The sequence below is a fragment of the Carassius carassius genome, chromosome 39 (genome assembly GCF_963082965.1).
Source record: "Carassius carassius chromosome 39, fCarCar2.1, whole genome shotgun sequence".
In the NCBI taxonomy this organism is placed as follows: Eukaryota; Metazoa; Chordata; class Actinopteri; order Cypriniformes; family Cyprinidae; genus Carassius; species Carassius carassius.
In genome coordinates, this window is record NC_081793.1 from 5,953,166 (window position 1) to 5,980,823 (window position 27,658).

The window sequence follows — 27,658 nt, forward strand, 5'->3', positions numbered from 1 at the left end:
AAGAGAAAATTAGATCCTTAACACCTCAGATGTTTAATTACATGAAGGTGCAAGACACTGAATAGCTCTCTTACAGGAATAATGCATGAATTTCAGCAAGATTACCAAGAGAGACCACAATTCACAGATGCCATCTGTTGCCGGATGTGTTCCACTACCCAATATGTCTGTGCTTGATGTACTATTTCAATCAGTAAAGCATTGTCCTAACATTGTTTCTTACGACTGTGATTCGGGAATTATTTAAATTTTCCACAACCAAATAAAAAGAAAAATGTTGGTTATACTTATTTACATCATTTATTTAGTAGCATTATTATAACATTGTTCATGTTCAAACATCTGTCATTTTGAACTCAGATCCCATTTTAAGTATTAAACTCTATTTAATCCTTAACGTTTTCTTTAAGATTCAGATTTTTTTTAAAAGACAACCTACTATATACAGTAGATTGGCCTAGATAGATAGATAGATAGATAGATAGATAGATAGATAGATAGATAGATAGATAGATAGATAGATAGATAGATAGATAGATAGATAGATAGATAATGTATTAATGCCATTAGGTAAATTAGTTCTATGATACTGAATTTATTAATTTGTTTGATTGGTCTGTTCCTCTTCCCAGTGGCTCTTAACGAATCAGCATCGAATGCGTTGAGCGTGTGGTGTTTGCGTCTTCAAAAGACGTCACTTTTAACAAACATTTCGTCTAGCCAACCAATGCCCGAGTTTCATGTAAACAAATCATATAGACCAATCACGTAACAGGAAAAGCGGGCACTTGAATCAAATTATTTATGACGTCAACCTGAAAGCGCACCTTTTACAGTAACGGCGTCGGTTTGGGCGAGAGCACGACGAAGATGGGCACAAGAATGTCATTGTTTTAACTCATATTAACCCCATAGTTAGTTTTATATAACATGTTTGCGCGTAATACTGAGTAATGAGCGAGCGGAAGCTCTCAGGAGACCGTTAATGTTTGTCCTGAAGTTTGTTTGTCTGAAGTTGATCACTGAAGTTGAAGTAAGGTTAGCTTAGCTAGCATCTCTCTGCTCGACTCAATCCTGAGGAAAATATGGTGTCCTGGATTATATCAAGATCTGTCGTGTGAGTTTAATCCTCTTTAATTCTCTCTCTCTCCAGAAATTTAATTTATTTTTTTAGATCGGGTTAACGTTAAATTAAATTATCTCTTTATTTTACTGGTTTGCCTATTAGCATCTGTATTCCGAATACTGGACATTGAGAATTGTAAAAGTAACGTTAGCTAGATTTATGATCTTTTCAACACCATGTCTGCTCTGATTGTTTAATCCAAGAGCTTTACTCTTTTTAAACATGAGTTTTGGGAAGGGTGCTTGTTATTTGGAATATAAGAAATCAGAAGCAGCAAGCCAGTGTTTTATGTTCACTGTCCCGTTTGCCATCGCTATTGCATTGCTGTTATCAGAGGTTTATGTATCAGTAGTGAAATTATTAATATGGCAGTGACGTGTCAATTGATGTTTTTGAGTTTACTTCTTATACAAAAAGTTTTGTTGGGGTTTTGGGTTGGGTGGAGCTGTCATAAGGTTCTGACTCATCTCTGAACTTTTCCTCTCCCTTATATATTAACGTGTGGCGAAAGTCATTCTACAGGCCTGAACACATACAGAAAGTCCCAACCAGGGAATCAAAAAACAAAACAAAAACTGTCAACATTAGATGTCTTATGATATAATTTCTACTACATATTTACAGATATCTATCTACATTTTTTATATCATGTCTGTCACAATGTGGCATCAAAATTAAATCGGTGGGTCCATAAAAGCCAAACACTGCTGTTCAGCAAGAAACAACAGTGTTTGCAGGTTAGGTAACTTGCTTTTCTATTGATTCTCTCATTAGAATTTTAAACATAACAGTTAGATGTAACCTAAACCAAAGTACAGTGAATTTGCACACATTTATATTGAATTTTACTCTAATATATTGACATGAGTCATATTCAAACTGATGTGTCTCAAGTAGAAATGATGCTAGAACAATAACTATATTAATTAATAATAAACTATTAGTTCTATAAATCTGTTATTGAACATTTAAAATAAATAGTCAGTATCAAACCTCTTCTACAAATAGAACACATTTGGCTCTAGGGTTGGAAAGATTTAAATGATTGATGATGTGTCTGTCCTTATTTGGAAGCTCATTTGCAAACAGCAGAAAGAGTATCATTGTGGTTTACTTTGTGGGCAAGACACATTTTGCAACGTGGTCCTCTTACAGCGTTCAGGAGTCACTGGCAAGCAGTTAGGAAGAGACATAGTCATAGAAACCAGCAAGTACCAATTATAGTCCACCTTGCTAGTTTAGGGTTATAATTCTGTGGTTAGGATTTTACAACATATACGATGTAGAAGTTCAAATATAGGACAGTAACTGTAAGGTTACGGCAAGATGATGAGAAATCAAGACCACATTGTCTGGTTGAAATGCTGTGGGCTTATATACTGCATGGACATGTTTTGTTTTCCAGCTTTGTCTTTTTTCTATTTGAAGATTTAAAGCACCACATATGTGAATAAACACCTAAAACTGTAACAAATCTTTATAATGCACTATTAAGAGGAGGTAAATGGTAATGTCGAGGAGAAAATATAGAAATGTCTGTTAACTTTGTTGGATTTATATCCTCTTGCCATGAATATAGCCACTGATATGGCGTTAAATCATAAATCAATAAATTGTTGGATTTATTAGCTGGTCTCTGAGAACAGGTTTGTCCTCATTTTCTTTGATCAGTATCACTGTGGTATTTATGTATGAACTACAGGGATGGTTTTCTGATTGCTAATTAAAATGGGCAAAATAATTATCACAATAAAAATATTTATATCAGTAGATTATGATAAATTTCAATTCTTTATTTCTTTCAGGTTAAGGCAGATTTTTGTTCCCAAGTGAAAGTTGTAGAAATCAGATTGTTAATTGTGGTTTTAAACCATTCTTTATGGTCAGAACATGATAAAAACTACACATCTCCAGTCATTTTTCTTAAAACAAATAAATAAATGTCTTAATAGACAAATTAATTTCTTAGTTTTTGCATTGATATTGTTTCAAATCATGAAAGATTACTCCTTTTTTTGTCTCTTTTTAGGTCTCTTAGGTATGCACATTTGACAGTAGCTTGAGTGGACAGTAGAAGTAACTTTAATTAGGATGCAGATGTAAATTTATGTTAATTATAACAAACAGTAACATCTTTAAAAAAATTGTAGCAACCTCTTTTATTATAGGCAAAATTTAATTAATCTGACTTTTTGAGTTTTATTAAAATTTACCAATTGTCTTCCATAGTTAAAACCTCAATACCATGGTAAAAATGCATTTATACGTTTTCTAGGTAGCCTATCTGTATGAATAACAGTAGTCTAAATACATTAGTATAAATGCACAAATGCTACAGCTTAATCACAAAAAATACTTTATTAGTTATATTCCAGGACTCTTTTAATACATTTAACCCTTAAAGACCCAGAACATTTTTGGGGAGAACATCAGAGTCAGTTGTTGAAATGTCAGCCCTCTTGAAACATCCTTGTCCAATCAAATTAGTGTACCAGAACATGACATATTTTATTCCATTACAGTATGCAAACTGTGGAGGCTACATCTTTTGCATTTTCTTTTCAAAATTGGTTGGAATACAAAACAGTTCAAGGGCTGTGCACCTTGTCAGCCTTTTTTACATTGAGTCCCAAGAGCTGAACCATATGTGGTTTTGAAGGATCTTAGCATCTGGCTCCAAGTAATAGCCAATCCACAGCATCATCAGTGTGAGCACTGCCTTTCCGTTTCTTAGCAGGAAACTCAAAGTTGACCTAAACCTGAGTGTCAAGGCCCATCTGATGGTTTTATTTTTTCAGCTGCACACCCTGAGAGCGATACTACTCTTTACAAAAATACTTTCAAGACCACTTGGTGCAGATCCCATTTCATTCAGGGGCCCACTGGAGGAAGACCAACTGGTTGTTGCGAAAACAATGAATGACTGATGTGCAGCACATTTATTTGTGTTTCATAGGGGCCGTGCAGGTTCTGTAGTGGGAGGAGAGGCCACAGGCAGATAGTGAGGAGAATCAAAGCCTTCCAGCAAAGTGATTGCTAAACCAACAAGTTGAGCGGACTTTATGGCTTTATCGCACACACTGTTAGTGCTGGGCGGTCTGACAGTATATACCCTGCAACGATAGAAACCTCTTAACCGGTAGAGCGGGATGTGTCCCAAACAAGTAAAGAAGGGGAATAACCTGTTATTAAGGGGTGTTTGTTAGGCACATCACAAAGCTTTTGTTTTTAGCTTTTGTTTTTAGCTTTTGGTTGCCAAGCAATAGCTTGGCAATGGCGGATATAAGCTATTTTACATCAACTGTAATATTTTACAATATTACTTTTATATACTTTTGTTTTTAACTTAAATCTTACACTTTGTTAGATATATAAATTTTTTGTTATTAGTCTTTTTTTTTGGTTTGCAACCTCTGACAAACACTCTGGTCAGCTTTTTTTTTCATACTGGTAAAGAGAGAATGGTTCCTCATGCATATTTAGTTATTCATGACACCAGACATGTTTCTGTAGTCTGTTCTGAGAAATATATTGGTTTTTCATGTAAACTGAATGATAAAGGAGTCAACAGCAGTAACTTACATGACTGATATCTAAAAATGTGCAGAGCTGTTGGCATGTTGTTGATAACACCAAACTACATGTTTTGCTTGGTTGAGAGTTGTAGTAACCTTAGACTATTTCATTCTGTTAAGGGACAGTTATTTCATGTATAAAACTATAAACTGAATGTATAATAACTCATCACAAGTCCTTATGCACTCAGACTAATGTCATGCCCTAACCAGGGTTATAATTTTAAGAAAATTTCACCAGTTTGAATCTCTTTGTTCTGTATTTTTATGATCCATTTCCGTCTAGTTTTAGTTAGTATTATTTGATTATTACTTTTTTTTTGTTTGTTTGTTTTTGGTGATAGTAAGTTATTTATTTGAGTCTTTTATAAATGACTATCTTAGTTTTTGTTTCAGTAGCACTTTCTAGGGCTCTGTATTGCCAAGAATGTGACGATACAATACGTGTCATAGTGTTGTCACGGTACCAAAATTTCAGTATTCGGTACCGATACCAGTGAAAATCCACGGTTCTCGGTACCAATTTCGGTACCAAAGCAAAACACAAAAATATGCTAATTAAAAAAAAAACCTTTTTAGCACTAAAAATAAAACCAATGCCATTCTTTATACTTATTTACAATTGTGTTTAAAGTCTTTCTACAAGTTATATAATTATGAAAAACAGTAAACAAGTTTCACCCAAATTTAATTTGTCTTTTAATTTATGAAATTTAAACACATTTTATTTCTGGTAAATAAAGGGGATTTTCTATTAAAATTAAAACATGTAAGAAATATTGTGATTTATTTCTTTAAAAAATAAAGTTTTATAATTTTTTTCAACAGTAGTAGCAGTATCACATACATTTTACTAAATAATAGTAATATTTCTAGCACAATGCCTTTATGTAAAAATTAACTTTTAGGCCTAATGAATGCATATTTGTCATTTTAACTGAACTTAAAACTGGTGGTGATGCTTAAGATATTTTTGGTCATTGATGGTTTCTGTAAAAAAATAGTAATAGATCATATTAATTAGTATTCATATTAATTATTATTAAAAGATATTACTACTACTAATTCTACTATCATACTAATGTATATTCAATGCACTATGAATTGATGAGCTGCTGGGTTCATGAATATTAATCACGGTGTCTGCATTCGGTCAAACTGATTTGCTGAAATCTAAACAGGGATGGTACAAATCAGCGCCAGCCAATGAAATTGCCATTTGCGCATTAGCTCCGCCCACTACCGGAGAAACCGGTATGTCTTCTGCTTGTTCAAAAATGAATATGAATAATTCTAAATGAACTCCATTACAGGAAAAGACAATAAAGAATAGTTTACATATAGCGTGTCGATTCAGCTTGGTAAGACTCTCGCTCTCTCTCTCTTTGCATGTGTGATGGAGAGAGAACTCTGAAGCTCAGATGCTGAAATTAATGCAAGCGTCATGCGCTTCGGTCTATGTAGTAAACAAACCCGCACGTCTCTGCCATTCATTAATTCACACAGAGACGCGCAGAACACTGATTCATATTTCAAGCAACATTTGCGGCTTAACATTTACAGATACTGGTCCATATGGAGATTTGATTTGATTAATTTATGCTAACTTTGACAAATTCTATGACTGTCCATATTAAAATGTAAGTTTCATTTTCATGACTGGATTTTGAGATTCCATCCTCGTTTTCTGCTTCGCGGAAATCATAGCGCTGAACCGGGTTTGAATGGGACCTCGGTACTACCGGTACTTAAAGAAACCTGGTACCGTCACATTTACATTTTTTTAGTACCGACTGGCCACCAAAGTACCGGGTCTTTTGACAACACTAACGTGTCACGATACAGGGGTTGCAATACGATATATTGCGATACAGTATGCAAGGCAATATATTGGGATATTTCTTATTTTAGGAATAGTATTGTAAGGAAAGTTTTCATTAACACCACCTAATGCAATCCTTAGCATTAATAAATAAATAAAAAATGTTTAACCAGAACTCAGTGCGATCTGCATTTGTAATTATCAGTCCCTGTAACATTCAACGTTATTGAACCACTTTTTGTGCAGTACGAGTAAAGGGGGATAAATTCAAGTGCTTGCAGGATCCTTTAATAAAATAAAACAATATAAAAACAATAAAAGCATAATCTGAAAAACCAAGCGTTGTGGATTATAAAAAATAATATTCTGAATATAATACAGTTGATTTGATACCTTTAGATCAAATGGCGGTGTCGTTTAATGGATCTATATTATTGCATACATTAAAATTTGTAAAATTATTATAAAACACAAAACAATAATTAAAAAAACATCAGTGGTGTGCTCTAATAGTAATACTAGTATTTCCTGTCACTCAGGATTTGTACAGAGATGAAGACTGTCATCTAGCGGTCGGGAAATAAACTCGAAACGAAACAACTGCCATACAATTTTGAGAATCGATACAGTATCGCCAAACAAAATATTGCAATACTCAAGTGTATCTATTTCTTACACCCCTAGCACTTTCATTATTAGTTTTATCCCTCGTTACTTGTAATGACATGTGAAAATGCTCCAAGTGAACTGTGCACTGTAAAAAATAAATAAATAAATAATAATAATAATAAATAAATTTGCAGTAAAAACTAAAAACCGGCAGCCTGTAGCTTCCAGAAATCGACAGTAAAAGTATAGTAGTGCAATTTTAAGTTTTACATAAGCTTTACAGATTGAACATAAATTGATGGTAAAGAGAAAACATATTTTATTAACTCATGTTTACTTTACGGTATTTCACTGTAAATTCCAAAAACATTTAAAATACATTACTAATATTGTACTGTAAAATTACATGAAATGTCTTCTTAATTCCAGGAATTGACCGTAAGGTCTGCCCAATGGCTCGGGGCCAGTGTAGAAGATGCACAGGCCAGTCGCCACATGGCCTTTTTTCTTTCTGTGTAGACAGATAAATGACTTGCTGCTGGAAACATGCCGCTTCACTGGCTGTTTATTTGAGGTTTCTTCGTGGTCTTAAGAGCTAGAACTGAATTGTGGGAAAACAGTGTTGTCCAGTGTCTACAGTTTAGCCAACTGTTAATTACTGAGCTTCGTTGTAGGTGAATTTCCTCATTTGACGCTGATTAAAACAATCGTCCAATGAAACAAAAATACTAGTCATTAGGCATACACAGAGCCACATGAATGCGAGTAACAGATCTGTAAATTACAGTGCTCGAGGGACGGCGCGGGGGGAAGGGTTGAGAGATATTTGGAGCCGAACACCATTGTTACAGCCTGATGCCGCTGCTGTTTCTATGGCAACAGGAAAATAAACTGCTGCCAAGGTGGTTCTTTGGATGAGGACCATGCTTTGTGAACGTGTGCTTTGCACATCCCCTGCACAAATAATATGATTCCTAAACTTAACAACTACCTTACTAACTATTAGTAAGCAGCAAATTAGGAATTTATTGATGGTAAAGTCATAGTTAATAGTAAGCCTAGGCGATATATCGTCAGTAAAGCCGGTTCCCTGATTAGCGGTAAATCTCCATCACCTGCTTTCAGATGGAGCGGCATTTAATACAAGCTACACCATAACGCGTTCATTATCAAAGACGATTCATCTGCAATAATGAATGCAATATTGCAAATCTTGTCAGTGAACTACAGCTCTATGAAATGCCACTCCATCTAAAAGCAGGTGATGGAGATTTACCGCTACTTAGGGAACTGGCTTTTAGTGCTGGGCGGTATACTGGTTCATACCGAAAACCGGTGTATATTTTCGTTACGATATTAATTTTTAATATACCTCCATACCGATCTATTTAATTACATTCTGAACGTTATGCTGCGCGACACTGTTTCAAGAGGAACCCTTTTCAATATTGCACTTGTAAGCAGCGACTGCGAGGCATGGTGAGGGTCAACACAGTAGTGCTCTGGTGTTACAATTATAACACCTGTTTCACACATACTCCTTCTGCAGCTTTTACGCACCCATGTTAACGGATTCCAGCGTTCATACTGCACGAGGTTGCGGTCAGTCAGTGCGTTCAAGGAGCGGTGCGTCTGCAGCAGTACAACCATCGTTTACGTACCGAGTCTGTTTTTGCTGTGCTGCAGCTGCTGAATTAAATGGAGGCAGAAAAACAAAGTTCATTAAGATCCATGGGATTGCTTGTGATAAAGATTTAAATGCAAAAGGCACGAGACTGTTTCTGTCTGTGGTGTTTTAATTTATAAATATTTTAACAAGTAAAGTAGGCTTACTATTGTGTTTAAATGTTTTGCTGCTTGCTTGAGCAGCTTATTATACAAACCTAGAAGTAAAATGCATGAATAATGCGTTGTTTATATTTATTGAGTTTAAACTAATGTCTATAACTATGAAAGATTGTTACTGTTCTGTGATAAAAGACTCACAATGTTGAAAAAAAAAATATATATATATTTAGGGGTGCACCGATCGTTATGCGAATCTCGTCAGTAAAGCCGGTTATCTAATGTGGTAAATTCCATCAGGTGAGGAGCTGTTACTACACAGAGCCGTTGTTAACTGAGAAGCTGCGCAGATCCACGTTCATCATCAGTGTTTATTTGCGCAACTAGTCAGTTAATAACGGCTCTGTGTAGTAACAGCTTCTCTATGTGAAATCACGCACCTGATGGAATTTACCGCTGATTAGATAACCGGCTTCACTGACGAGATGCGCATTAATGATCGGCCGATCTTGATTGGTGCACCCCTATATATATATATATATGTATATATATATGTATATATGTGTGTGGACTAAACAGACGCGGATCAGTAGCGGATTGCAAACGCGTCCTGTGTGAAAGCACAATGAGTCCGTGCTGCGGACTGCATATGCACTGCAGGAGTATGTTTGAAACAGGCGTTACAGGGAAGATGGATGCTGCAGAACTAGTAGAACATGACACAGAAGAACTTGTGCCAAAAAGAGGAGCCTGCTCTGTTGTTTGGAGGGTTTTTGGTTTCCAAAAATCCGACGTCCACCAAACAACCATTTTATGCAAGTGCTCTCGGGCTAAAAGCACGTCTTGGAATATCAACCAGCAGAAAATGCATTGTACACCTAATTATGCATGAAAAAAAAACGTCATAAATTGGGAAACCGGCTTAATTTAGAAAAAAACTGTGATATAAATTTTTGTCTAAACCGCCCAGCACTACCGGCTTTACTGATGAGATGCGCGTGATCATCGCATGTGATATATCACCCAGCCCTATTTAATAGTGAATAAGTGTTTCCTGTTCTAAAGTGTTACCAAAGGCTCATAAGGGCCCTTTTCCCAGTGGGTGCTGGAACTTATTATTATTATTATTAGATATTTGGTTTTTTTGATTAATCGAGTTAAACATCACAGAATTGAACAGAGATGTTTTCTATAGGTTGAGATATAGTGCATTTTACCGATACCGATACCGATAGCTAGGTTGTAGGAAAATAACATATGCCTGTCCACTCAGATGGTCATAGCTGAAGAAATAGAAAGAAATCACAAATTCCTTACGGTCTTAATAGACTTAGTTTTTTTTTTTTTAACTGCACCAAAGCTGAGTTTTTGGCTGATATTGGAGTAGGCTGAATTTCTGGGTCACACACGGCCTATAATTGGCAGTGTAAACGGTACAAACTTTGTCCCCATATTTAACTGCACTGCTGAGTCAAGAAGTATGTCTGTCTGCAGAGACACAGTACCTCTAAATAATCCCAGTGCAGAGGTAACGTTTCAACTCGAGACTTTGAATGACTCCTTTAGCCTTCTGGGAAATGTCATTTTTCAAGGCACAATTTTAGTATGAAAGTGAAACACTGGTTTCAGAGAACAGCATTATCATCTGGGAAACATCAAGGCTGGATCATGCCTGTGAAACCTCAGAAGAGTCTGCGTGGCATGTCGAAACGAATGCTAGCAGAAACTTTTGTCTGTTATCACATGCTGTCTGGGCCACAGGCACTTTGGGGCCAAAATTCAGCTTCACATATGTGTCTCACCCTGCTTTTGGTATGTTTATACCTCTGAACTTATTTGTGTGGGTCCAGATGAGAAAAGCATCTGTTTTGTGTATGGCACCTCTGATTGTGCATTCATTTCTCAGTGCAAACAAAAGTCTTGCACAAGGAGGGGGTTCACTGTAATCAGTGGGTTCTAGTACCTTCTGCTAATTCCCCAACAAAGTTAGTTGAGCGGAACGTAATAAACGGGTCTCGTGTGATAGCAGCAGGCTGCAGATGAAGGGTTGGCGCTGGGCCCATCTGCCAGTTTATTGGCTAGTTTCAGGTCAGTCGCTCACAGAGCGAAATGGAATAACTGGAATAATGATTTACTGAAATGAACATATCAGTGTGACCTCTTCCCACCTTCTGCCCTTGTTTACATTATATCCAATTAAAATGGATAATTTCCCAATGTTAGGTCAATTGCTCAAAGTTTCTATGAATATGTTTAACTATTAAAAGGATAGTTCACCCAAAAATTCTGTCATCGTTTACCACCCTCCACTTTTTCCGAACCAATATGAGTTTTTTTCTTTTGTTGAACACAAAAAAAGATATTTTGAAGAATGTTGGTAGCCAAACAGTTGACGTAACCAGCCAGTGACTTCCTTAGTATTTTTTATGGCGAATAGTTGCTACCATCAGCTGTTTGGTTACCACCATTCTTCAGAATATATTTTGTGCTCAACAGAAGAAAGAAACTCATACAGATTTGGAGCAATTTAAGAGGGAGTAAACAGAATTTTCATTTTTGAGTAAACCAAGTTTAGAGCTGGAATACACAAGTTTTAAAATCTGAACAGATTTCATAAACTTGCCAACTTTTAATATGGTACAGAGTAAAACTGGGCATACAGTAATCGACTGATCACACACTGCCCAGACTTTCAGGTCGTTACAAACAAAACATGTGCCATGTGTGTTTCTAGGAGATACATGACAAATGAAAATAATGTGTTCTAAAATCAGCCTAAAATATTAGATGTTTGATATCTGCCAAATGGATAAAATCAGTGTCTCAAGTAAAAAAAAAATCGAAGTCTGTGCCCGACATGTGCTACACAATTTTTTTGGGGGCAGTCTGCCAATTGGTGCAAAAGTTGTGTAGTGTATTCCTGCTTTTAGTTGCACACAGTAATGCACACAGCCCTGCTCTCTGTGGACCACATGGATTTGAACTCTATTAGGGCATGTTTTACATTAGGTGTTCCCTTTTATTTTTTCTTTTGCAACGGAAGAAAAGGAAATCGTTGTTTTCCTTGTAAACAATCAGACGGAGGAAGTGAGTGGCTTTTAATAGAGCTATACACAAAGATGGGAGTATTCAAGCCCATTAATCATCCTGCTTTTGAAGAATATCTATAGAGAGTTACAGTTGTTTTTCCATTGTTTATTAATTTTACCCTCTGTTTCTTTACACAGGCTGGTTTTTGGTAACCTGTACCCAGCGTATTACTCCTACAAAGCAGTGAAAACCAAAAATGTCAAAGAATATGTAAGTATAAACACAGTGTCCATTCATGTATAGTTCTTTTGGTTGTTTTTCATTTAGCAGACATTTGATTTTCCAAACCAACTTGCAGTATGATTGCTACAGGCTCAGTCTGCTTTGAAATAAACAGAGGTTAAGTGTCCTGCTCAAGGGCTCAGTAGTGATCATTAATCAACACTTTACAACATTTGGGTTACTAGCCCAGATTTTTAACTGCTAAGTCACACCATTCCTTGAAATGAGACGTGAACAGCCCAGCACATTATTGTTTCTGTGCATGTTTGGGCATGTTTGGAGGGAGTGTGTATTAACTTGCATGTCCGGAGCAGGTGACACATTCTCTCTCCACTTTCTTGTTTTAAAGGATTACACTTTTTTTGTTTCAATGCAGGTGTCACGCTGGAATGCTAATTCAGCTCCAACCAGAAGCAGTGTCATTTATAGTCAACAACACATTTGAGCAACATTATATACTGCAAAGCAGTATATAATGAGTAAAAATATGCAGAATGTGGTTTTGCCCTCAAAAGTTCCCTTTGTTCTTGTAACATTATTGGAATTTTTTTTAATTTATAGATGAAAATTGTGTGTTTTTAATTTAATTTACTTACTCTCCTGTTGTTCCATGGAGCCTAAAGATTCAGATGCTTTCCTTTTGTATTTCATGGTTTGGAACAGCGTGAGGGTGAGTAAATGAAGATTTTATTTTTGGGTAAACTATCCCTTTAAACATTCCTCTTACTTGGCTGTCATGCCTTTGTTCTAATACAGACAGCTAATTATAGGTTTCCCTAGTGGTTGTACTGGTGGTATTTCAGTACCCTAGTAACCTTAGAGTCTGTTTGTATCAGTGCTGCATTGCAGTGAATTGAGTTACTTCTACTGTGAAATCCATTCCCCTCTACTTAACTTGTAGTAGTTACACCAGCACGACCTCTCCTAAACACGACTGTTCTATTTGTCATTCAGTATTTCAGAAAGTCAGGAAAACTATGGAAAATACATTATGAAATGTCCCTCCCCCTTCAGTACGTAATTAAAGCTGTGACAGTTAGGGCTGCACGATTAACCTTTATCGCATCGATATTGAGGTTTTAACTCCCGCAATAACCTAACCTCAGGAGTCTGAGGTTTTTTCCCCCGCCTCTGACATTTGAGTGACAAACCTATTAGCCAATCAAAATGGTCGAATCTCGCGTTCCTGGCTTGTTGGCCAATTAGAAATGGCAATGGAAAAACAAGGTTGTATGCAGTGCATCGGCTTTCTGTCAGCAGAAAAGCAGCTAACACACAACGTTTACCTCGAATTGTGCCAGAAAAAGCTTGTGTAACTGCGCAGAAATGGCCAAAGGCACTTCTTCGGTGACGGGAGAGGAAGCGGGGGAGCACTTGGTTAACAAGAAGGGTGGTACTTCAGCTGTTTGGACTTATTTTGGATTCGCGAAGAACGACGTGGAGCAAAAGAGTGCTAAATGTAAAATATGTCGACGTGCCGTGGCCAGATCCAGATCCGGTTTTATGCACTTAAAAGTATTGAACGCAAATATCGAAAATCGCATCGCAATCGCATTATTTGTCAGAAAAACCGCAATTAGGTTTTTTCTTAAAATCGTGCACCCCTAGTGACAGTTGAGTGCATGAAGTGTCCAACATTCCACACTTAGTCTTTCTGGTTAAGTGCGTCATCTGGGTATTTAAAGTGCACTTTTCCCTTTTTGAATTTTCAGTGTGTATGCGATTTGGGATGCACCTTTAGTCTTAGTCTTTTAAAGGCTTTCTTAAGGCTGAATGCGAAACAGCAAAACGAATATCGGACACTAGGGCTGCATGATGAATCGAATGCGATATTTAATGCGCATCTTGTCAGTAATCAGTTCTGTAATCAGTGGTAAATCTCCATCACCTGCGCACTTTCACATGAAGCAGCTTTAACTACACAGAGTCATTGTTCACTGACAAGCTGCGCAAAAACACGGTCATATTTTGCGCATGTTTTGCTTTTTTAATGAAAACATTAAAAAAAATGTTAATATAATGTTTATATACTGAAGTACTAAAATCTGTTTTGTATCTTCATAATGTACTGAAAACCACCATACACCACCACTGTAACAAACATGACACTAACATACATTAGTTTAACAATATAAGATGTAACACAACTGATAACTAAGCAAAAACAATAATTAAAATAAAAAAATCATCAAATCTAAAGTGCCACAGATAATTCTGGAAATGTCAATTTACATGTTTCCACTGTAAGTTATAAGGTGGCTTGTTCTTTTGAACTTCCACCAAAGTGCTCCGAGATGTTTGTCATAATATATATTACAGTTCTTCACCGTATATAGTAAGGGAACCGTTAACAAAGTAATTTGTTTTGTTGTTGTTGTTGTTTTTTATTCTGAATATTTTGCAGTGTATCTCAGAAAATTATGTTGATGCACCCTTCTGTTTTTTTATTTATTTTCTTATTAAGAAAATAATGCAAAATCCATGGCTATAGTAACACCTTCAGTAGAAGAAAATCCAGGCTGCTATTCTGGAGTGTTTCAAGGCAGAAATGTGCTGCTTGAAGTTTTGTTAAGATTAGATTAATAAGCGATTATGTCAAAGTAGTCTCGTGTTAAGAAATATTTAACTGGCCTGAAATGCTCTGAAACCAGCTTGTCAGGCCAACATTATTGTCAAGCACATGATATATTTGATCTGTATAGAGATTTCATTATGCGATGTAAGGGCACGTTTATGTAAACGGCAGTAGTGGGATCGCTCAGGAGCAATGACACTGGCAGCCCAACATCACGGATGTTTATATGCTTCACTAGAATGTTGAATGTTCCTGAATCTTCAAATGGAAATTCAGTTTTGGTAAACTAAGACTTTTAATAGCAAATCCATGAAAAAAAGAGAAGAAAGCTCAATTGACCACAAAAGCTGCTTTTTAAAAACATGTCATAACTGTTTCTGCATTTACCTTTGAGTTCAGACGGGTAATTGAGAAACCTCTTTCAAATCGTTTTCAAAATAGAACTGGACAAATGATGCTTTGTGTTGCAGGCCTTTTATAGGGCCGGTGGACAAAACCTGTGTTTACTAGCATAGACTAGATGTTCTTAGAAACCACACTGTGGTTTTCCACTCTTGAGTAAATCTCTACAATGCCTACAACTCCCGTTTGTTAGATAAACAGAGTGGGTCAGCTCATGTCTCACTGCTCAGTTTAAATGTTGAACAAAGAAACCTCTGCATGGTACACATGCAGAGCAGGAAAGAAATACATCCATTCACAATCAGGATACTTCAAAGGGATTTTTCCATTGGAAATCCAGACTACACAACTGCTTATCCACATGCAGTGCTGAACAGGAAAGGCATGCTTGTCTTGGGTGCCGGCCCATTTTTGAATCGCCTTCAACCCAGTTCTTTAAACGAGATCGAACAAAGCGGTGGAAATTCTGCTTACATCTCACATGCTTCTCTAATTGAAGCCAGGTAATTGCAGACTTGTAATAAATAGGATTGTCTGGAGGATTATTGAAGGCAGGCTTCTACATCTGATTAGATTTCTTGCATCGATGCAGTCAGCAACCAAAGCGCTCCATGCTATGAGAAAAGATCACCGCTTGTGGATTTCGATTGATGGTTTGTCACGGAGCGGCAGCTTTCCTGAGGCTGATGCAATACATTGATCTCTCTCAGACCACTGAAGGTTCATTGGGAGGACACCAATTAAATCTGACGCCTCCTGTCAGGCTGGTAATGCTGCCTCTGCATGGATTCATTTATCTTTGTTCAGTGAGGCTGAAAATATCACCTAATACCTTCGAGAGCTGCAGCTCAAGGCTGGGGATCACATGACTGTCTGCACGGGTGTTTGAAATTGAAATGCTAAGAAGCTGGCTGAAAGCTCACTGTGGTTGGGAACAGAGGAGAGGTAAAGCATACCAAACAGGTCCTTCTGCAGAGAGACACACACAGAGAGCTGGGATGGAAATTAATGTCACGGCCATAATGATTTTTTGTTACACTCGACTGTGTTTACGTCTCCTAGGAAAAGAGGTGCACTTGGATTTGTGTTAGCGAGCCACTCTATGCAGAAAGAGAAAGGCGTTGTCTCTACTGAACAGGGAAAGAAAATGCATTGATTTTATTTTAATATTCTTTAGAGTGGTACCAGGTGTTTATGTAAGAGATAGTGTGGTGTTTCTACTGACATTTGCATTAAAAATAGCACTCGGAATGCACAATATATCTGTGCAGTGTATTGGTATGATCCAGTTTGAGTTTTTCTTTGTTTGTTTTAATTAGTGTCCAGCTGTTAGAGGCAGAGACAGCTTATTCTTTCACCTTAACTTAACAGTAGATCATCAGTCCATCATAGAGTACAACAGTTCCTGTCCCCTTTTTCATTGGCTTTGTTTCTGGAACTATGTAGAAGTGCCCACAGGGATTTTAAGTCTTTGTTAAAGAGTTATAAGCGACGAATTAAACCAACTAGCTAAGAGGTGAATCACAAAATTACAAATTTAAAATTAAAGAAAAAAAGGATTTATGAATTAAAGGTCAAAAAGTACAAACCTATGTATTTAATGGCTTAAATGAGGGAACGGACTACAATTCCAAGAAGCACTGAGAATGACTTGATTGTTAATTGAATTTTGAAAATGGAGGAATATTGGAGAAATAACTGATTTAAAGATTTTGATTATAAAATGATGAAATATATAGGAAAAAGCTGTCTTTTATTCAACTGACAACTAAAAATGCAAAAAATGTATGTGCATTTTGAAAACTTGTACTTTATGAAATTAAACTTCTATTTAAATTAATGATATGCAGCAATAAACAACATGTAAATGTGTATATATATACAGGCCTATAAATTGGAGATCACAATTCTAAAAAAAAAAGGATTCGAAAACTAAACAAAATAACAACTTACTAGTGGTTCTGACAAAATGTTCATTGCTTAAGTCTTTTTAAAAATGTATATTAATTTGAACAAAATAAAAAAATTTGTGAGTCAGTGTCTCAAACCTGTTTCTCAATTAGAATTTTTTTTAACGAACGATTCAATGACAAATACATTTTTAAAACGAGCAGTTGTCGCCACCTCGTGACGAAAGATGATATTGCTTTACAATACATACACGTGTTAAAGGTGCTCTAAGTGATGTCACACATTTTTTAGGCCCAAACATTTTTTGTCACATCCAGCAAACATCTCCTCACTATCCGCTAGCTGCATGTCCCCTGAACACACTGTAAAAAAACGGGGTCTCTCTAGACACCACAGGCTCCACAAACAACAAGAAAAACAAACTGGGCTCACCCGCACCACAAAACATAACAAACTGTTCCAGCCAATAACCGACAAGAAAGATTTGGGGGTGGGGTTTGGGGGGTTAGTGCACGGATGAGGAGGAGGGAGGGTCTAGCTAGCCTCCGTTTTGTTTGACAACAATTTGAACGTCAACAAGAAGTTACGACTCCCGGCATCGCTTAGAGCACCTTTAAGATACTTTCGTTTTTATCGCTACTGTAGAGAGAATAAGTGTTGATACCCATACTATAAGCATATATCCCAGTACTTCTGTTATCTAAATGTATTTAACACTGAAATAATGATTCAGAAATAAGATTGTATGGGTGTTTGAATTGAGATCGCCATCTTTAAACGATTAATCTTGCAGCTCTTATGTAAACACTGCAACTTGTTTTGCGACGATTATCATCACGTTCTCGCGAGATCTCGTGTCACATCTCTATTGACTAACAATCTTGCAGTAGGTCACTCTTTATAATTTCCCATGGAGAAAGCGAATAGAATTTTTAATTGGAGGACCAAACTGTTGTACTCTATACTTAAAGGTGCAAAAGGTGATTGTCTTCAGAAACATTTTTTGTTATGCTGGTTGAAAGTCTCTTCACATCCCGATAGCAATCATTAAGTTAAGTGGCCTAAATGTATTTATCTGTATGTATATTTTCTGTGGAAGGCGTAGAACCAAGAAATGTATGTCCACTTAAAAGCTCGGTCCAAGCGTTTTTTTAATTGCTTTCATACCTGCCTGTCAACGTATGTATCTGCATACCTCTGCGCACCCTGTTCGCGCAGACCGGATACGTCATCAGCGCATTCATGCACGCTGTGCAGACAAGAGTTAGAATGACAGACAAATATATTGTTGTTCTCGCTGGTTAATGACACATGATGTAGCCCAGCGGTTCCCAATTCCAGTCCTTGTACACATATTTTCCATTTGCTGGAACCACTGATGTAGCCTATTGTAGTAATGTTGTCTCTGGTATTCTGGTCTGCGTTCAGGGGGCATGGCTTTAGACGGCGATTGTAGGGAGGGTGGCACGTTCGCTTTCAGTGCTATCAGGCTAAATTTGACATTTTCCAAATTCTCCTATTGCACCTTCAATTGTCAGTCTCCAAATTCTGTGGTCAGATTTATTGGATGATGCCTATAAACTGTAGATTTGATCATTTATCATTTACAGTCAGTTTATGTGTAGCTGTGTTCGGTACATGTCTCAAGTAATGGGGGTACTGTACAGGACAATGATAACTTCATGTCAGAGTTTATTTTGCCATATGGACCAGTTTTGACCAGAATTAACCAGGGTTTGCTTTCAAAATTAAATATGAACAAATATTGGTTATTTAAAAAAAACCTCAATTGATTACTGTATAGGTCACATTTACTATATCATAACTCTTAATGTGTTTAAGGTTTTTTTTTCTGCTGTGCGTGTTTATTCCTAATTTAGTACATGAATGTGTGTATTATGCAGTCCTCAGTGAAAATCACGTATTTTGTTCCTTTTTCAGGTGCGATGGATGATGTACTGGATTGTTTTTGCCCTGTTTACAGTAGTGGAGACTGTCACAGATCTAACCGTAGCCTGGTGAGTCTTCCTTCACTCCAGCGACGCATTTACCTGATTACAAGGGATTAATGTCAGGCTAAAGAAGCAAGCCAGTTCATTTAAGATCTTGTGTTTGTTTCCCTAGTCCAAGGAATGCAGGGAAGCAATCAGGGTTTAATGAAACGAAGTTGCCGTTTTAATTTAGAGTAGCACAAATTAATTTGTTAGAATACAGCTTTAATGAGTGTAATTATGTTAGTTGATTAATCAGATGTAACGTGGGTCGTCATATCTTTCTTTCTCCTCTCTGATCTGAAGGTTTCCTCTCTATTACGAGATCAAGGTTGCGTTTGTGATCTGGCTTCTGTCTCCCTACACGAGAGGAGCTAGTGTCATCTACAGAAAAGCTCTTCATCCTTTGCTGTCCTCCAAAGAAAGGGTGAATTTACGCTCCATACACTCGTTTTGCAAAGCATTTGACCAAATATTGTACTATTATTCACCATATTCAAAATCATTCAAAAGCACAGGCTTTGTCCAAAATAAAACACATGGAGGGCTTGTTCTCCTCCTTTTTAAAATAATATATTTTTTCCCCCCTGCTGATCTGCGACACTATAAGAACAGACCAATAGTTAAAAACTATTGATCTGATTCGTCTTTTGCAGTAACATATGTTTGCATATTTTATTGTTTGATTATGTGTTTTGGTGATCAGAAAGTGATCAATCTTGCCCTAATGTTCCTGAAGGAAATCGACGACTACATTATCCAGGCCAAAGAGCGAAGCTATGAGTCTATGGTGAACTTTGGCAAGCAGGGCCTGACCATCGCTGCAACTGCTGCTGTGTCTGCTGCTGTCAAGGCAAGTGTGTGTGTTTAAGAACAGTTCATACTGAGTTCTGCCTCTGATATGTACGTTTTTACTGTATGGGTCAACATGAAATCAAAATAGACCCCATTTACTTTCTTTATTATCTTTTTCTTTGAATGTTCGGTCTCACTCAGGAATACACTACCCTCTGTTTTAGTTTTGTTGTTGTTGTTGTTGAAATTATTACTTTTATTCAGAAAGGATGCATTAAATTGATCAAAACTGATAGTTCAGACATTTGTAATGTTACAAACATTTGTGTTTCAAATTAATTGTTCTTTTGAACTTTCCATTCATCAAAAAAATCCTATAAAAAAATTTCTACAGTTTCCACAAAAACATTAAGCAGCACAACTATTTTCAACATTGATGATAACAGCAAATCAATGTGACACTGAATTTAGCTTCAGAAAAATTCAGCTTTGTGTCAGGAATAATTTACATATATTACTTGTGTTAAAACAGAAAACTTTTGTTATTTTAGATTGTAATACGGTTTCCTAATATTAACGTTTTTACATAAGGGACTTAAATCATACCAACTCCAGACCTTTGAATGGCAGTGTACATCAGATTATCAAAGTAATCATTTGGCCACTGTTCTGCCTAGGCTCACTCTGAAAAGATGTCTTTATTGAAAGACGTATTCAAAGTGGAGCCAGTGAGCTTGTACAAGGCTTGTCAATCTTTATTCTTGAACGCTGCCAAATTTTCCCCATCATACTTCTTTTTCCTTGCTTTTACTCTCTTTATGGCATGTTGTTTATTTTGTTTGTGAAATCCTCTCTTTGGCAATTCTTTTTCTTCTTATCTTGTACTGATATGTACTGCCCAATAGGAATCCTGCAGCCCTGCTCTCTCCAGTGCAGGTAATGCTATAGAGTGTCTATAGCATGTGGAAAAGACATCATTTTAACAGCTTTTAGCTCATAGTTTTCCTTTTTCCATTTTTTCATTGTTTTTCAAAATCTTTGCTGACTCTGACATGGTGTTAAGCACTAATAGTATTATAACATCATTTTAAAACATTGTTACGAGGCCTAACATGTGCCTATCCAAATCTCATGTTCTTTGTTCAGTTAAGTGCAAGCAACATTTTAAGGCAGAATTCTGTTCTAGCATATTTATGCTTCCTTCTTAATGTGTGATCACTTTAGCACTTATTTTTTCCCCATTTCACTGGCAAAAATAATGCATTGTCCATATATTCCAGGGAATGAACAAGTAGAGGCTGGTGCCAAAAAATGACTTTCAGTAGATATTGGAAGGTGTTACCACTCTCAGATCTTGAATCTACCATAGTATATCTTACATCATCAACAAAATGCAAAATGAATGAGTGTACAAGTGTGAAATGAAACCTACTGTGGGTAAAAGTCGCTTATTATTATCATTAACCGCTGGGATCAGATCATATATACACACTGCCAAATAGGACATTCCACCTAAATTTCAAATGGAGATCCACTGATATCCTCTTCATGCCAGAGTCCATATCTTATTAAATAGTTGTCATTTGCCATGAAAATAACCAAGTAAGCTGACATGTGTTTAAAAAATACCAAACAGCCAATGTCCTTATTGATAATCTAGTAATGTTTTAAGCACATCTCCCACAGAAATCAATCTGTGCTGTTTGTACAGTTGACAACAGGGCAGCTCACTAGGTGACAGGTCACTTGGAATAGATCCCAAATCTTTCATTCATACATACATACATGCATGTCATAAAGATGTCATCATGGATGTCCATGCAGTCTTAAAGCTGTTCTGTGTGTTGTCAGCGCTGACGTGTTAATCCTAACTGGGGGCTGTTTTGTCTCTACAGGGTCAAGGTGCCATCACAGAGAAGCTAAGGAGCTTCAGCATGCACGACCTTACCCAGATCCCTCATGACGATGCATATTCATCATACAGCTCTAACCCAGCCAGAAGAGCTATCATGGACCAGCCCGACGGAGCTGGTATGTCTTACCTCGCAGATGAATTATTAACACACCATCCTTTGTTTCCTTTCACACTGCTGTTTCTCAGCTGTGTCCACAACAGAAGGCAGATGCCTAACAGACAGAAGCTAATTGGTTTCAAAAGACCTTCCGATGCATTATCTTCATAAACCATCATAGTAGGAGGATAATACACGAACATTGAATTCAGACGTGATTTGAAAAGGTTTTAGACGCAGCCTTTGTGTGACACATCTAATGGGAAAGCGTCTGTAAAGATGTTCAGTAGCGCAAATAAAGCCATCCAGATCTCATAATGATATCTCAACTAAGTCTTACATGCTTCTGGAAGTCACTGCCGTGTTTACTGGTTTTGGAGCAAAAAGAATGGATTCTGTATTTGTCTCAAGCATGGGAGGGTAATAAGTAATAGCAGCACGTTCCTAGCATGAAAGGTCTAGTGCTGCTTTGTGAGAAGATGAAGAAGAGGAAAAAACAGCTCAGGGAGGCTCTGAGCGGAATACATAATGTGCTTCTATCTCAGTATGTTTGAAATTCCACTGGCATCCAGGTCATTTTCATCTCGTCTGCAGTGAAGCCATCAGAAAGCTAGCTCCTCCAAAATGGCATTGCCTTTCAGAGGCTCAAAGCCTAGGTGAAAGATCCCGACTTATCAAACGAGCCGCTAATTGCAGTTTGAATTAAAAAATGGGAGGTAGCCTATAAAGAGAGAGGCTCAAGTGTGTTATTTATTTGCTCATGCTTCGATGTTGGGTTTTGCTTTTTCTAAAAGGGGCAGCGATCAGCTTTGAATGACAGGCATAGCATAAAACATGCCTGTATATCTTTTAAGGCTGTCCTGTCTGTTCACAATGGTTTCGCTGGCAATTGTGAATTTCACAGTGGTTTTAATTAGCTTATTATTTGACCATTAAGCTTCCTTGAGCGCATGCCATATATATATATATATATATATATATATATATATATATATATATATATATATATATATATATATATATATGTGTGTGTGTGTGTGTGTGTGTGTGTGTGTGTGTGTGTGTGTGTGTGTGTGTGTGTGTGTGTGTGTGTGTGTTTAATGTATGTAAACATTAATGTTAGTTATATATATTTTTTTGGTTTTTATTACTAATAATGATTGCATTTGGCACTTAAGTGAAAAACAAGTTGGAAAATATGCCTTGATTATTGGACAGCCCTTTAGAGCAGCTAACAACACAGAAAATAACAGACCTGTATGCTACGTCTTTATATTTGACCTCTTTCAAAGCTCTTTCTGCTTAGCTTGCACAAGGTCTTAACAGAACTAGAATAGAATAGAATACTTTTCTAAATCCCAAGGAAGTTATTTTATTTCAGTAATTGAAAACAGCGTGGGTGTGGAAACAAACAAAGAAAAGCTTTTCAGCATCATCGGTTTCTGTATTGCTTCTGCCCCCTTATGGCGGATTGGAGAAGTGCAATACTAAATGAAACCTCCAGTTCTGTGCGGTGCAGTATGGTCTTGTTCTAGCCTGTCCTTTGGGTGATGGAGTGTGCAGTGAATCAGCTCTGGCTGGATTACCGTTAGACGTCCTGGCACAGGCTGGCTCTGCCTAGCTCCCAGCTCTACCCGGGGAGCCCAGAGGTGATGGTGCCAGGAGCGGCCTGAACCCGGCAGCTGCTCTCTCTCTTTCTCTCTTCTGTCCTTTCTCCACGGCTGAAATCACATTCCCACTCTTCACAATAAAATGGATGAGTGGTTCTCCACTGGTCAGTTGTGATCCAAAAATTAGCCTGTTCAGGACTTTAAAAATAATGCTAAATACAGAATAATACACAAATAATAAACAAATAATCTTGTTGACATCTAGTCAAATTCTGCTGTATTTTGGCACAAAATCATGTCACCTGTTTCCCAAAAATGTCATGGGCTTACGAAATTTTCCTGTGTAGTATAATGTCCTGCTCATGGTTTTTCCATATAATTAGGCCTATACTTTAATATTAATGTATTTTAATATTATTGACTAAATCTGTAAATTTTTTCTGCTCTTTGTCGACGTAGGACATATTTTTTTGTACACTAGACAATGTTGATTCTGTGTTAGTGGGTCGCCAATGTAAAATCAGTTTGAGGAGCAGAGATCTCGATCATGCCTGCTGTTCTATCTGATCAAGCGTTGATTTGTGTATTCATCTTGTTTTCCTAACACTCAACTTGTTTGTTTTGTAGAGTATTATCATGGTGATGATGATGACAGGAGTGATGACGAGGGTAAAGCTGTGTACTCTGAAGATGAAGCCGTATCTCATCATGGGCTCCGACGATCTCAGAGTGTCAAAATCACCCGCTCAAAACTGCGCAGAGATGTAAGTCCAGCAAAACCTGATAGCACATCCCTGTTTTGTTCTTCAAAGACTCGGTTACTAAATAAACATTACATTACACCTGCAAAAAGTCACTTTTTATTTGCTATATTTTATTAAAAATGCAAATGTTTGAAGGCAGCAGGATTTAACCATTGTTTTCTAAATAGAAAATATATATAAAATAAAAATACAAACATGTTTCCTTTATTAAACATAGCAACTCATTGCTATAGTTTTTCAGTTAATGTAAAAGTCAATAATTGTCATTATAATAAATACAAATGTCATTATAATCACATTATAATCGCTAAATATTGTGCTACATGTAGCATTTCAGGTAATCTAAAACCTTCATTTAGAGGAATAGCTCACCCCAAAATTTGCTGAAAATGTACACAACCTAGAGCCACCCAAGATGTTGGTGATTTTGTTTCTCAGCGACCGAAATTATTCAGGCGAAAATAGTAAAAAAAAAAAGCTATTTTGGTGAACGGTCAAATAAGTGAAAAAAAAGCATAAATTGTACCGAACAATGACATAACGCGATCAAATATCAACCAGCGTCGCTGAGCCAGTGTTACTCGTCAGTTGCTCAGTCCCATTTTTATGAATTTTTACAAGGCATGTGACATTGCGATACGTGCTCATTTATAAATCTGCTGTCAACAAAAAGAGGCATTGAGGTCTACCTGCGCGTTTCTGCCAAAAATAAAAGTTGAGAAAAAGTAAGAACTCCATCAAAATTCATAAATGTTTGTATTGTAATTTTACTGTTGAATAAAATAAATTAAAAACTAAGACAATTATAATGATAATAGTAATTACAACAGCTGTGTTAATATATTTATAATAACATTCACACTTAGTGTTCAAATTGGGATTTGTAATATTTTTCTAATGTTTTAATAGAAGACTCTTCTGCTCAGCAAGGCTGGTTTTATTTGTACAGTAAAAAAAATACATGCCTGATTATTGTGGTTGTTGTTTGTTTTTTGTTTTTTTTCCTTTGAAAAGCAAGTCAAAAAAAGTAAAAAGCACATTTTGGCTATTGGCTATTATACAGTGATAGACGTTTGCTGTGCCAATTTTATAATTTAGTTGTTGCAGTCCTTAATCAAAACATATTTCCTTGAGTCTATAATTGATTGTGGCTTCACTCTTGATTTGTCCTGTGCATGAGTTTAATTATGGTAACCAATGCTTGTCATTCATTGGTCACAGGCGGCACGGTATGGATCTCTGAAGATCAGAGGGAAGAAAAGACCAGCAGTCAATATCATGACTAACTCCAACATGGAGAACTGAGCTGACTACTGATGTGTGGGAAGATGTGGCCACTTTATCAGACAACCAGTGTGTTCATATTCTTCTCTTTCCATAAGGGTTGTGGACTTTTTTTTTTTACTTTTTTTTTTCATGGATATACCAGCGGATCTATTTATTACTTCTACCAGCAAGTGTGTACATACAGTGAGTATCATGAGTTAGAGTAGTATATGAAACGTGCGGGGTTTGAATGAAGGGTGTATTTGTAACGGATGGCTTTATTGGTCTGAATTTGACATTTAGATGTCTTTAGCTCCAGTATTTTGTATTTAGTAATGTCCTCTTTGGATGGGGGTTTTATATTTCTGCTTTCAGACTTTTGCTGACTTTTAGATGATGTTTTGAGTAGTTTTTACTATTGTAGTTTAGGTAAAAAATTCAGATTCTTAAAAACTTTTTTAACTTAAAAAATTATTTGCCAGCATCAGACCAAATGTTTCTCTTATCAGTAATAGAGAAAATACCAAAGAGAACAAAGGCAGTGTTGCTAAATGTTTTTGATACAATTTTCAAATGTTAAAAAAAAAAATCAGCTGTTGTTTTCTTTATTATTGATGTTATGTTGGATTAAAGAAAACATTCTTTTGCACATTCTTTAAATCCTCGATTTAGATCCTTCACTTCTGTTCTTCATGCAGAATGTTGTTTATATGGGAGAAAGGCCACACTAATGTAACATCTCTGCTGTGTGTGTGTGTGTGTGTGTGTGTGTGTGTGTGTGTGCGCAGGTAATTCTGTGCTGTTGTGTGGCTGTGTGATTCAAAATGAATGCAATAATATGAATAAAGCAGGAATATTGTAATGCAATTATTTGTTAGTGTTTTATACTTTATTATCTAACCAAATGTTATTTATTTTGCTGTTTGGCAGTTGACATTTTGGTATGATAAACTTTCAAAAAGTTAATTTCTTTAAATACAATCGCCGCGTTTCCACTGGCGATCTTAAACCGGACGTGCTAGTGCGTGCCAGGGCCAGTCGCGTTTCCACTGTCACTTCCGGGGCTTGATCGTGCCTCGTCGGGGCTTCCTCGAGGCCAATGGCAAGGGTTTTTTGGCCCGACGAAAACCTTAGGCCAAAGCAGGCCAGCTGGGGCTAGAGGAGGGGTTATGAAAAAAGGCGGAGTTCCTCAGTGTCTGGAGAGCGTCAGCCACGGATCATTTCAGAAATATAACAGCTAACACCAGCATTAAAAACTTTTTTTAATAATATGTACCATTTTTAACAATCATGACTTCATATTACTGGTTCAATAAATATTTGCAATTTTTAAGAGAGAGAGACATATATTCAGTTTTGCCTTCAATGCATGCATACATTAAAACATTATATACTGTATATACGTATATATTAATTTTAAAAATGTCATGGACGTATGTACCTATAATTATGCAATACCAATGGGCAAAGTTTTTAAAAAATATTTAAAATTTAAACATACTTAATACACAGGTGATGGTCCTTGTCAGTTATAATCATCAAAATTAAAAGAAATAAACATTTTAAATATATCAGTCTGTGTGTAATGAATTAATATTATATACAAGTTTAACTTTTTGAATTGAATTAGTAAAATAAATCAACTTTTTGATGATATTCTAATTATATGACCAGCACCTGTATGTAGTAGATAATAAGAAAACGGGTCTGCAAACGTGAAGTTGACCTGATTTTGGAGAAATTATAATTCCAGTCAAAAGGATTGACAATTTGTTTCTCATGATCTTAAATGTCTGTTTTTTTATTTTATTTTCAGCATACATGTATTCTCTTGAAGTTGCTTTAGATAATGCTGGTTGATGACTTATTATTCTACAATGCATTACCAATAGAGTAGGTGTGTGGAGATGTTTGACTCGTATATGCTCAAACACCACAGACACTAGTTTAGGACAGATGTTGAGCTGTTCTTATGGAAACAGTCGAGCTCTTACGACTATTAATGAAGCGTTTTGAGATCCAAAGCAGAACCTGAGCTTCACTCAGAGTGAGACCGCAGAGGAGTGAAGATGTCTGAAACTCCCGTCAGACACACATCATTAA

The 27,658-nt window shown here is 36.6% G+C and overlaps 1 protein-coding gene across 1 annotated transcript; it reads left to right on the forward strand.

The window, feature by feature from the left end:
• The first annotated feature begins 801 nt into the window (after positions 1-801).
• Positions 802-26,422, forward strand: LOC132121279 (receptor expression-enhancing protein 3-like). The gene is made up of 8 exons (XM_059530530.1): positions 802-1,117; positions 12,145-12,217; positions 19,059-19,135; positions 19,415-19,535; positions 19,848-19,961; positions 21,799-21,934; positions 24,153-24,289; positions 25,511-26,422. The coding sequence occupies exons 1-8, from the start codon at positions 1,086-1,088 to the stop codon at positions 25,592-25,594; spliced, it is 774 nt and encodes a 257-aa protein (XP_059386513.1). The 5' UTR covers positions 802-1,085; the 3' UTR covers positions 25,595-26,422.
• The last annotated feature ends 1,236 nt before the right edge of the window (positions 26,423-27,658 follow it).

Excerpts from the sequence above, each read along its gene's own strand:
- LOC132121279 (XM_059530530.1), top strand. The coding sequence starts at position 1,086 with ATGGTGTCCTGGATTATATCAAGATCTGTCGT. Across the intron at positions 12,218-19,058 it reads CCAAAAATGTCAAAGAATAT|GTGCGATGGATGATGTACTG; the intron begins GTAAGTATAAAC and ends TTCCTTTTTCAG. Across the intron at positions 21,935-24,152 it reads GGACCAGCCCGACGGAGCTG|AGTATTATCATGGTGATGAT; the intron begins GTATGTCTTACC and ends TTTGTTTTGTAG.